The sequence below is a fragment of the Triturus cristatus genome, chromosome 6 (assembly GCF_964204655.1).
Source record: "Triturus cristatus chromosome 6, aTriCri1.1, whole genome shotgun sequence".
In the NCBI taxonomy this organism is placed as follows: domain Eukaryota; kingdom Metazoa; phylum Chordata; class Amphibia; order Caudata; family Salamandridae; genus Triturus; species Triturus cristatus.
In genome coordinates, this window is record NC_140589.1 from 109,446,732 (window position 1) to 109,459,155 (window position 12,424).

At 47.2% G+C, this 12,424-nt stretch overlaps 1 protein-coding gene across 5 annotated transcripts in view; it reads left to right on the forward strand.

The window, feature by feature from the left end:
• Positions 1-2,311: 2,311 nt before the first annotated feature.
• LOC146816470 (uncharacterized) overlaps positions 2,312-12,424 on the forward strand; it is a 219,433-nt gene continuing 209,320 nt past the window's right edge. For all 5 annotated transcript variants that reach the window (XR_014962909.1, XR_014962910.1, XR_014962911.1 and 2 more), the window contains exon 1: positions 2,312-2,520. Coding sequence is in view for 2 of the 5 variants with exons in the window: in XM_085610301.1 (XP_085466427.1) it covers positions 2,452-2,520 (69 nt within the window). In the remaining 3 variants the exon portion in view is untranslated. The remainder of the gene's footprint in view (positions 2,521-12,424) is intronic.

The following is a 12,424-nucleotide window of genomic DNA, read 5'->3' on the forward strand; positions in this document are numbered from 1 at the left end:
ATTCTTCTTGACCTTTCTGCAGCCTTTGACACAGTCAATCACAACACTCTCCTTAACACTCTTCAACAGAGAATGGGCATAGAGGGCACTAGGCTCAAATGGTTTGCCTCCTTCCTCTCTGATAGATCCCAAATGATCAAAATAGCGAACAGCCTTTCATCTCCTTTAGCGGTCAGCCAAGGTGTCCCTCAAGGCTCTATACTTGCACCCACACTATTCAATCTCTATTTAGAACCTTTGGGAAATCTCCTGAGTAAATCCGGGATCCATTATCATCTATATGCGGACGACACTCAAATCTATCTTAAGGTGGCCTCCACTCACGATCTCTCCTTCCTAAGCTCTACTCTCGACTCCATTCAAAACTGGATGTTAACTCATCAACTGATCCTGAATCCCTCCAAAACTGAATTCCTCCTCCTCTCCTCATCACTTTCTCCTCCCCCAGTGCAATCATGGATGGATCAGACTAATCTACTGAACAATAAACCCATCATTGTCGAGAGCGCAAAATCCCTTGGTGTCATACTCGACAAAAAACTCAATCTACACTCCCACATCGATTCCATTGCAAAGTCTGCTCGATACCAACTGCGACTTCTTTGGGGGATTCATCGCTTCTTCCCGGAGCACGACCTTAAAACCCTGGTCCAATCGCTGGTTCTCTCCAGATTGGACTACTGCAATTCTCTTCTTACTGGCCTCCCCAAAACCCACCTGTCCCCCCTAAAGTCCGTTCTCCATTCAGCAGCTCGTTTCATTTATGGGGCCAAAAGAAGCGACCACATCACACCCATTTTATCCACCCTCCGTTGGCTTCCCATAGAGGCAAGATCTATCTACAAGACTGCCTGTATCACCCACAAAGCCTTGCACTCCTCCTCCCCTCGCTACCTGGCGAATAAACTGAAACTCTCCGGAGGCTCCAGACCTTCACGTAATGCAGAAAATGTATTGCTTGAACCTCCCACTTTCAAGAAGGAAAGATCGATGGCCCAATCCTTTTCAGGCAATGCGGTGAGAATCTGGAACTCACTTCCGCCTCATCTCCGGACCACCACCTCTTCTCAGGCCTTCAAATCTGACCTCAAAGCTCTCCTCCTTCAAAGACACTTCCAAATTTAATTTACGCCCTCTATTTTCTGAAGGAAGTCCTGCCGTTATAGGAAATTCTGTTCTCCATGCCTATAGAAGTGCCTTCCCAGTGTGTTTTTGTGTGTTGAGTGTCTGCCATTTAGTGCAGTAGTATACCTCTACTTGTACTTTGTACTCTTGTATAACATGCAGACGTCTCCTTTCCTTTGTAACGTATCGTTTGCTACCTCTTGTATTTTGTTTGCTTTTGATACTTGCACAACGGCCACCACTGCCTCATGTAACGTAACTTTTATTTTAGTGTTGTGAGTGTCTGCTATTTATTGACCTCTGTGTACTTTGTATACTCTTATAACCTGCACACGTCACTTTTTAGGTCTCGCCTGACCCAGCGCATGCGCTGGTCTGGCGAGACTTATTAAGAGGGCTCCAAAAAGTGCTGCCAGGCCAGCCTAGACCTACAGTGCATGTGCGCGGGCGCGCGCTGCTTTTACCGCGATTACTTTTACTTTCACGGCCGCTTTGATGTTTGATCGCATCGCGATCACTTTCACTTTCGCGGCCGCTTGGCATAGCCAATAGGTCTCGCTTTTGCGACCTTATAAGTGTTTAGTTATGCAACTGTTGCATGGCTAAACACTTATAAGGTCCCAAAGGCGAGACCTATTGGCTATGCCAATGCTTGTTTCCTTTTGTGACGTATCGTTTGCTCCCTCTTGTATTTTGTTTGCTCCTGATACTTGCACAAATGCCACTATTGCCTCATGGAACGTAACGTTTGATTTTGTAACATGCTCACTTGTAATTTTTCTCCTTATGTATCATTACTGCTCCTATTGTGAAGCGCTCTGAAACCTTCGGGTAAAGTCCGCGCTATATATAAAAACGTATTAAATAAATAAATAAATATGCTTTTTCTTAAACTCCCCCCCCCCCCCTCCCCTCCTCATGACTCCACCGCCTTCTAGTTGCCCACCTGGGCCCCCAATTTATGAGTTTCCAAAGTAAAGTGTTTCCAATTCCAGCACGGCTTGCAGCACCTAGCACATTGTGACTTCTGATTCCCTACATGTGTGCAATTACAAAAATGAAATCAGGAGTCTATAAACGCAGTGTTCTGCTGGCGAAAAGTAGCCGCCGCCTGCAGCTGACGCACAGACCGCATTAAACGGAAGATCCTCGTTCCGTAAACTAGGTCACCAATACCCACAACCCACTGTACAGTGCAGCGCTTCCGCATGTGACGTCAGCGTCCCGCGCCCGCTCTTGACGTCAGTCCGCTGCGCCGCCGCTCATGGTGAACGTCTCCGCTGCTTCCAGTACCAGACCCTGGCGTTGAAGAGCTGTGGCTGAACCATGTCTCGTCCGCTGTCTCTGGCCGAGCTGCACTGTCGCAACCTGCGGGCCAAGGCCAACCTACCGCGGGTAAAGAGCGCTCTCATGCCACGGGGGTGGGGGCAGTACCGTGCACCTGGGTGGAAGTGGAGGGCGATGTATCTCAATTTCAAAAGTGTCAGCATGTGTCTGCAGTAATTTAAACTGTTGGTGATTTTGTGTGTTGGTTACTTTAATTTTATGTAATGTGATGTGCTATGTAGCGTTTTAGGCGTGTAGTTTTGTAACAACTGGCAGGTGTGAATCATACTTCTTGTTGGTGAACAGGTGCTTTGATTGCGCTAAATAAAATACAATAATTAAAAGTACGCCTGTTTCACTGGGGTAGGAAGGAGGACCTTTGTCACCCGAAGAGGCATGTCTTTTCTCTTGGAGGAGGAATTGGGACCTGTGTCATCAGCCTCTTGTTATTATGTGAAGGAACAGATTGGTGGCATCTGAAGATGGGAGGAGAGACTTGTATCACTTGCGGAAAGGGAATGCATTTAGGTGGAAGTGATGTTTGTTGTCTCTATGATGAGAGAGTGGGATGACAACTGTTATTTAAGTCAGGTCTGTAGCCCTGCGTGGTAAAGGCATATTATTTTGTAAACAACAATATATCTAGATCGAACCAACCTTACAACTCTGAAAACTCTCACATGTAGGGTTTTAAGGTGTTGTGTGCTGGTGTCTTTTTTACTGGAACGATGCTGGGATATATGGCAACTAGCTCACTCAGAGCAGCTTGAAGTACTGTAAGCCTTTAAAAAGTTACAATAAAGATAAGGAACTTTGAAATATGTCAGAAACAGGCTATGAGTACTGTTATTTTGCTCCCCTGTATTACAAATATTGTATTTAGCATTTTTAATTTTTACTATTTAAAGGTGTTTGTAACATAAAACAGTGCCCTGATCAGTAATGGGTAATATAGGTTGAATGTCAGTCCGGCACTGGTACACTTGGTTACTGCAATCCTGTTTGTATTGGCTGAATCTTGTGTGACCAGTATTTTGTATTGTCTATTCTCTGTGTTGTCTTTTGTCCAACAGGTGGTTTCAGAACACTTAAATGAGCTGCTTTATGTAATATATACAGCCTTCGTTTCGAGCAGGATCCCAAGCCGCTGGCAATGGCGGGCCGTGTCTGGGTCGCGAGCCCCTGTGAATCCAAACGGTATCGTGTTGTGTATTTCCAAAGAAAACAATACACCACGGCCACAAACAGTCCTTCAGCGTGATTTATTCCATATGCCAAGTCACTCATGCAAAACACAGTGTATTTAAATCATCATGTGACACCTCTGCGTGAAACAGACTCCTTCCTATAGCATGGTCATAGTGGATACATAGTTCAAACGATGTTAACAATCTGTTGCAGTCCATATTTCAACACAAAATAAATAAAGTAAATAAATCATTTGACGTGTTTTTTTTTATCTTTGCAAGTGCGAGGTGCTTATGAGAGGAGACTCCTCCATAATACCATGTTCTAGCCCTTAATCGGGAACTACTCTTATTCGGCGATATCCACAAATGCGTTGCAAAATACGTTTGCACGCAAATGAGACAAATATAATAAATTTAAATAAAATTAAATCAAACTGTTAGGCCCTCGTGGGCATGAAACACTCTTTCTGAGGCTAGTGGGACAACCAAACTCGCATGTCGTATTGCCCCTGTGGGCTTGAAGACACGTAGTGGCATTAACCCCATAGACCATCCTGGATTCAAATTGCTTGAGTTCATACCTCCCCACGTGGTTGCTGTGTTCACTGTAGTCTTCCACAGACTCGTTTTTCTGTCAACAGGCCTTTAAATCTTGCTCTTATATACTGTGACATTTGCTGGCCCTTCAAAGACTGAGGACAAATGCCAGGCGCTGGCTCCTGAGGGCCTTATTTACACGTATTCTGTTTTACCGCTTCCCAGGCATTAGCAAGTAGTAAATCGTCACCCTATTTCTTTCTGTAAACTCACGCACCTTGTTTCTGCTGCTGTTATTTCTCCTAACCATTTTTAGGTCCAGCGCCTAGCGTTGCAGTGCGTAGCACTGCTCGCCCAGTGAGAGACCTCTTGTAGGGGTTTTCAAAATCGCCTTTTGTGCCACGCTATTGGCCTTTGCGTGCGTCTTTTTTTTATGAAAGACAGCACGCAATTGGCCAAAGGCGGGCGCATTGCTCCACCCATGGCCTATTGGTGTCTATTACGCGCACCAAAGGCCATGTGGTTTCAATTATCGTGCCCAGACACGGGTGTGATAATTGAAAACACATGTTTCGCTGTGGCGCGCGCGCACCACTCGCGGGCGAGTTTGTTTTACAATAGCGATTGCTTTTGCAATCGCTTTCACTGCCGCCTGTTGCTTAAGGTGTTGTACCAGTTTAGGTGTGGTTTGATGGCATCATGTCGGCTTCTGGATGCTTTTGGGTTGACCTGGACATCTCCAGTTTGGATAGAGCGGTACGTTGGTTAGAATGTTGTTTACCGCTGTAAGTTCCAGTTGAGTGCGCCAGGGAGAAATGGTTTGTGGACGGCTGTTGAAGCGAGTGGCTGGCCAGCTACCTGCAGGACGGTCCGGTCGACTTCGTAGGATGCTGTTTAGGAGGGGAGAGGGGGCTGAGTCTCTGCCTTGGATTTGAGGAGGGCTGTTGCCGGGCTGCGTTGCTTGGCTGTAGATCGGCTGGTTGAGCAGGACGCTACATTGGTTGAGGGCGCCGGAGTCAGCTGAGGGGCTCAACGAGCTGTGTCAATGACACGTACAATTTTCACCTTGCTTTAGAGGCAATGTCTTTGGTAACTTGTGTGGGCGGAGGACGCAAGAGCTTGATTTGCTGCTCGTATTTTCTTTAGGTAATTTCCTTGTCATTAACGTTTGACCTTTTCCATATCGGCTGTCAGTCAGTGTGCAGCTTCGAGAGCTCAGGAGCAGCCAGCCCTCCCTCCCCTGGAAGCTGCTTCCGCCGAGCTCTCATGCCATCGCGATTTTAACAGAGGCAAGTTGTGTGGTATACGGCACACTACCGGCGAGTGAATGTCATTTATGGATGAGTGCGGGCTTTTCACTATGCGCTCCATTACAAGCTTTTTACACTCGATTTACAGACTCTAATAAGATTGGATACAGTGCAACTAACTAAAACACATTGTGAAACTAGCAATATATAATAACTCTCAGTAGATATTAAATCTGAGGAGTGTACTACGTGGCTTCAATGCCTCGTCAGATAAGCGCTATATACATACAATATAGTACTGCACTGCCACCACAAACCTTTGCGGTTTCTTCCCACTCCTCCTCCGCGTCCGTAACCCCCACTGGCCATGGTGCTGGTTTCACACTATTCCCCCCCCCCCCCCCCCACACACACACACACAGCAGCATCCTCTGAGGCTGCGAGTGCACCTGCCCCTACCCCGTCACCCGTCACACTCTGGATGCTTCTCACTCTACCCCAGTGGTAATTGCTCTCACCCTAACCCACTGCCTGCTGCTCTCCAGTGACATCATCTCATGCTTCCCATCAGTTCATGCTTTTCACTGCCCATTGGTGCAGGCTTTTCACACTTCTCTAGAGTCTGCTCCTCAAACTGACCTCCCCCACCCCCGGCCAACGCCCCACACTGCACAGCAGAGTGGGAAGACGCTTACTTGAAGATGAAAGCCATACACAAACATAGGAGCCCAGGTTTGACAGGTTATTGGTGGGGCTGGATGACGTATGAGTAGCCCCATCGAGGCAACGTGACGAGGGTGTTCAGAGAGATGTCTTAACACACCTGCCGTCTGTCCTGCGGAAAAGAACTAGGAACAAGTGCACACCTCAGCGGACTGTGAGGAAACAACCCAGCTCTTCATTTTGCGTAGCGCCAGCCACCCTGCCCTTACATAACTTTATCAGGCCCTCATTTGCAGTTGTAGCTGACTTTTCTTTCCTATGTGAAAAACACTGGCATGGCCATCATCCATACTTCAAAGCATTTTATGTTAAATGCAATACATAATACGTTCATGCAATACCCAATACATGCAACAAAAAAATTCAGCCAGCCGTACTTGCCATACAATAAACCTAAACCAAGGAATACAAATGTTGCTTAAGGAGTCATGCAAGGGTGTTATCCTTTATATGTGGAACTCCTCGGTGAAAGTGGAGCGTAATCATGTGTATGGAATAATATACCACCATTGTGCGAAGACTCCAGGTGTCCCTTGCACGCTCACCTCGTTTTCCTCGTCTTTGCTGCTGCCACTCCTCTGTTTTTCGGACCGGCGGCCTTCTCTCCATGACTGCCCGTTTTCCCGACTGTCCTCTGTATCTTCATGACAAAATCCTTCACGATAATCTGCCTCAAGGGTGCAGCGCTCCCTCTGCGGCACTCGCGCGGTGCAAGAATCAGGCTTTTTTTTCATTGAACACAAGTAAATGTGCCTCGCAGTCTGTCCCCAGGGAGACGGACTAATAGTGTGATTTAAAATAAAATCTTACACTCACTGGATGACTTCAGCCCATCCTCCCAGGCACCACCAGTTCCCAGTAGAAAGCAGAGCGCACAGCCGCCTACTCGCCCACCACAACCCACCGGCAAGTCTGCCTGCCACGAAGCCCCGCATCAAACAGAAGCCGAGCGCCAATTCACTATGTCTGCCCTATCACAAAAGTGAAATGTTTGATATCCTTGCTCTTCTACCGTACTCCTTTTCTCAGTCTTGACCCCTCTTTTCTTCTTTCCTGGTACCAGTTTGCTTCTTTTTTGCCTCCCTCAGAGCTTTATGCCACTGTTTTATCGTTTATCGGATTTGAAAATGTTTCAACAGGTTAAATGCTATGCTTTGCAGCATGTACTTAAACCAGCTGAGATGTTTTATGATTATTTAAACTTGTAAGCAGTAGATTATCCGCACAGATCTCTGTAACAATTGCATCAACATCCTACAAGCTGCACGTCTCACTCAAGGCCTGAGTAAATATGATCACATCACTCCCACCCTGATGGAATTCCATTGCCCCCCCTCTTGGCCAGCCCGCACCATGTTCAATACCAGCGACATCATGTACAAAGCCATCACAACCAGCACATTTATCCTGCAGACAAGCTCACCTTTCTGAGGGCTCTCGGCGCCCCGCAGCCAGTAAACCATCAGACTCCATACTGAGAAGTGTGATAAAGAAAGGACCACAGGCGATTTCCATCTATGCACCCAGGATCTTGAACAACATCCCCTTGTGCATCAGGACCTCTTAACACTGCTCCAGTTTAGGAAAGAGTAGAAGAGTCACTTCTCTAAAAAACAATACATCGCCATTGTTAGACCTGCCAGCCTTTGGCTGTTCCCTCCTCATTTTATTTTTTTTCCCTTTACCCCCTCATTTTTTTCTGTCCACTAACTTCTTTTTGGGGTTGGTGTAGAGGCTCTGGGTGCCCCTTTCTCACTATCTGAGGGAGAGGCGCAAGGTGCTTCACTAAAAATGGAGGAAGGGGGAGAGTGGTTTCACAAAATGGTGGTCCCAACTGTCGCCTCAGAACCTGGGCCATAGACTGCCATGAGAGGTTCCGGAACCTTCTGGACCACTCTGGTCAGTCAGGCCCCAGGTTATAAATAGAGGTGAGGGGGGGTCGGCCATTTTAGAAGGTAGATGAGCTGTGAGGTAGTCAGGAGTAAGGCACCTGAGTGGGGAGGTGGCTGCGCTAGAGAGGGACTTGACAGGTCTTAGGGTCTGTGTGACTTCCCTCATCAGCTGATACCACCCTCGACCTCTTGACCTGTCCCTGATCACAGCCACTGACTCTGGAGGTCATTTTTACCTTGGGCGCCTCTGTGTAGTTAGTGTCCCTGAAGGAGGACCAGGTGAGGAATCACCGTCCGGGACTACATTTTCCTCATCCCAGTTGTTGCCTGGGATTTTGAATCAAACTGGGCCTAACGACTGTCCACCATTCCTGACTGAAGGGGAGGTGTCCGTGCCCAAGAAACAAGAAATTGGCTGGCTTATTCGCCTGCTCCGGTGTGAACCCTACACCCTTAATTTCAGCCCCCCTTTCCACGAGTCCCTACCTGGAACCCTCACCGCCGCAACCCGGAGGTTGTCTATTATCACCAGGAAGTTGCCTGTTGTCACCGGGAGGTCTGTGGGAAGAAACGGGACTCCTTTGTGTTGGCTTGCGAGCAGGCGACGCATCTGAAAGGGGTGAGGAGAATTGCATCCAGGAAGAGAGGGTCATGACAGGCTTTGAAGCAGCCTTCCTGGTATCGCGTGTGAGGGGCAGTAGCGCCGCCCCACTGTTGCCGGCAGAGGTTGGAGGCAACGCCCCCGCAAGCCGCGCTGCTTCTGGCGGCTGCGGGCGCGCCTCCTCGCCGACGCGGAGTTGGTCGCGACAGCGCCTGGCCTGCGAGGTCTGAGTAGGGTCCAGGGACGACTCTGCGCCAGTGCTGTGGATCCCCCGGGTGTCCGCTAAGGAGTGGGATCAGCGGCTGTGAAGAAACGGAAGAGCGAGGCTTCCGCCAGCTGAGGAGACCAGTCAACAGGGAAGCCCTTGGGGGAGGTGGCCGGTGGGTGTGCCCTGTTTTCGCACCCCCCACTCCCCCCCCCCCCCCCTTAAAGAGATCTCCCTTGCCAGCAAGTGAGCCCCGTTCCACAAGAGGGAACGCATCTCCAGGCTCCGCCGAACTTGCCGTGAGGAGGCCACCAAGTGTAAACAGTAAGCTGGGCATTATAGAAGGGGGGGGAAGGTACAGGAGAGTACGCATTGAAGGCCAGAGGATGACCTGTTAGACCCGATTGCTGGTCCCTTGGGAAGCCAGGTTCTAAGTTATAAAACCCGGCACATTGACATAACCACACGTTAGACTGAAGTCTACGTAGTAAGAATCTCAAGCATAGCGCCGGAAGTAACAGATTAATTTCCAGTGACAGCAAAAGTTCATGTGTAATGCTTAAATGTAATGGATTAATTTCTAGTGATAAAGTAAACTACATGTAATCTGCCTAGATGTAACCGATTGATTGCCAGCAGCAGTGTAAATCTCTAGCCTAACACCTAAATGTAAAAGTTTGATTATTCACGACAGCATAAGACTCAGGAAGTATAGCGGTTAGGGAAACCATCTGTCAGCAGAGCATCGTGTAGAATAAATGACCATCTGAAATCTAGTAATATGTAAATGTTATGTGGAGCGCTGTCTGTGAAGATTTAAATTGGCGCTCCAGTCATTTCAAGGCGTGGGATTGAAACATCAGGGTTTAAGGAACTGCTATACTGAAGTAAAGAAAGGAATGGTACTGTCGATTTGAATACAATGAAATGTTTGACCTTGAATGTGATGGATAAAAACTGATTAACTACGTTTGAGAAGGGAAGATAAAAACTTTTTCTTAACCTTTATAAGTATTCGGTTTAGCGTCATTTTTAAGTGGTGTAACGCTTAAGTGTTAGTTGGGTGTGATGCAAGCACGACATGCAGTTCTGGAGTAAAAGCCTTTCTGCCTGAGCCAAGCTACCCCAAGGACGTTAGGTCCAACAGCCATGCATTAACTGTCCACAACCCAGCTATCTTTCCTATCCCTCATTGACTTTGTGCTTGTCTTTGAACCTGTACAGCTTTTTGCTAGGTTTGCGCTATACAAATACCACATACATGCATACATACATATTTACATACATACATTTATTAACAACCTGAGCAATATATTGGAAGCATTATACTATGAGGTGTTGGATGCCCAAAGATTATCTATGTAGAACAGTGGCGGCTGCTCCCGGGAAGCAGCAGTGGGGCGGGGAGAGGGAAAGACTGGGAGGAGGGTAAAAAAAACACTTACCTGCTGGCCGCCCGCCACCTCTCCTCCGTCCTCTTCCTGACTTCTTGTGTGCAAACAGGAAGCAACCGGCTCCCAGGCTCCCCATAGCCAATCAGAAACCTGCAATGATTGGTCTGAGCGTCATTGTTTGGTGCTCAGCCAGGGAATGGGAGCCTGAACCTGTTCTTCACCCAGGCTGTAAATGCAGCCTGGGTGAGGAACATGCAAAGTGCAAATGAATGTCTGGCCGCCCAAACATTCATGCGCACTTATATAGCACCCACCACTCCTCTCCCTGCTCTGACTGCACAGCAGACCGGCCGCCAAAGACGCCACAGCAGGAACAAATAAAATGATACTAACATCCGGTTGTAATCCATTTTATTTTTCCTTTTTCTCACTGCAAAAAGCAGTGGGGCAACACTCCGACTTCGTGGAAGAGCCGCCACTCATGTAGAAATTGCCTTACTCCTAAGCCACCTTACCAGATGGACTTGCCTAGCCTACTTTGCAGGTAAAATACCTCTATGGTCAATTTTCCCATTGTGATTAACTAAGGGCAACCAACAGCTGACAATTTTGACTCTTATTGCTTCAAACTCAGGCTTTCATTTTTTCGTATTGTGAATAAAATAAGCACAACTGAGTTGGTGACTTTAAGTCCCTTAACACGGCTACTAAACTGCAAGACTGGTACCCAGTGATAAGTAGAAAAACAAGTAAAAGTAGTCCTATGTCTGTGCATGAATCTATGTGCGTCTTTATATTCACCCACATTTATAATTTGAAAAAAGGGTATCGCAAAGGGGCATGTCACTTTCATATGTAACACTTAAGTACTTGGAGTTGCCCCACTCCCAGTGGAGAGCACAGTGTTGTCTTTTTTTAATATTTGACTCGGGTCCCGCTCAAACCGTAACTTTTTTTTCTACATAAGATATCCAGGCAAATTTGAGTCCTTTTTTTCACATGTTGAAGATTATAAAAGTACACACAGTTTGCGGTTTTCCCTTAAGAGAACTGAGAAAATGGCCAAAACGGCGCAGTTTTAAACGATTATAAGTTTGGCAAGCTTTCTTAAAACATGATTAATACTTAATCCTGATCCTGGGTCTGTCAGTTCTTCTCCCTTCAGCGCTGAGACACACTCAGGAGTAGCTGTGCATGATATAAAACCTTCTCACCCATTTATTCATGGGCAGAAAGGCAGTCTGCACTTTTGGGGTTGGTGAGATACAACCCAATGCCAATATTGGCCACCACCCATTCAATTACTTTTTAGGTCTCGCCTGCGCTGCATAGGAGACCTTTAGCCGTCGTGCAGCTCTTTTTGAAAGCACATACTTTTGCTTGTGGTGGCATACACCTTGCGGGAGCGTGCAGGGGCGCGCCACAAGCACAAGTATGTTCTTCCAAAAAGAGCAGACAGCCCTCCCAAGTGCGCCCGCGCACCTCTCTCCTCGCCCACATGTTTTTGCTCGCGCTTCTTGTTGCTTTCTTTTCATTTCATTTTCTCTTTCTGTTTTCTTCATTTTTTGCTAATGTTTCTCCTTGCCATTCTTTTCCTCTTCCTGTATTTCCTGCTATACTTCTCTAGCCAGGTTCCTTTTTGTTCTGCATTATGTAGCTCCTTTTCGCTCTCAAAAGGTTTTCTTTCTGTGTGTTTTCTTCCATTCCTTGTCCCTTCTCTAGCTCTGTCCATTTCCTGCAGTTGCTTTTAATTTCTTAATTTCCTTTTGCTCTTTGTCTGCCTTAATATGCTGTTGTCGTCCCTCCACCTTTCTTCGAAGCGTCCTTCTATTTATGTCCACGTCAAAGAATAATTTTCCTCACCTTCCCATTACTCCCCTTTTCTGTTTGGTTCTTGTGCACGTGTGTATGCCAAGCGACAGCTGCAATGCAAGGAAGACAGACTGACCTATTTAATGGCAGGTCCAACAAGGCCAGACACCATGCACGAGCCACAGAGTAACATGGCATATGTGCCCAGTACCAATGAGAACGATCTGGGATCGACCACATACTGACCCACCCCCCAGCAGCTTGCATAAAACCACCGTCCGATCCAAGCTGCCAACCTATGAATGCTGAAAGCATGGAATCAGGGCTAAAACACCAAGTAGTGGGCTAATAAGCATAGGCGATGTGCGA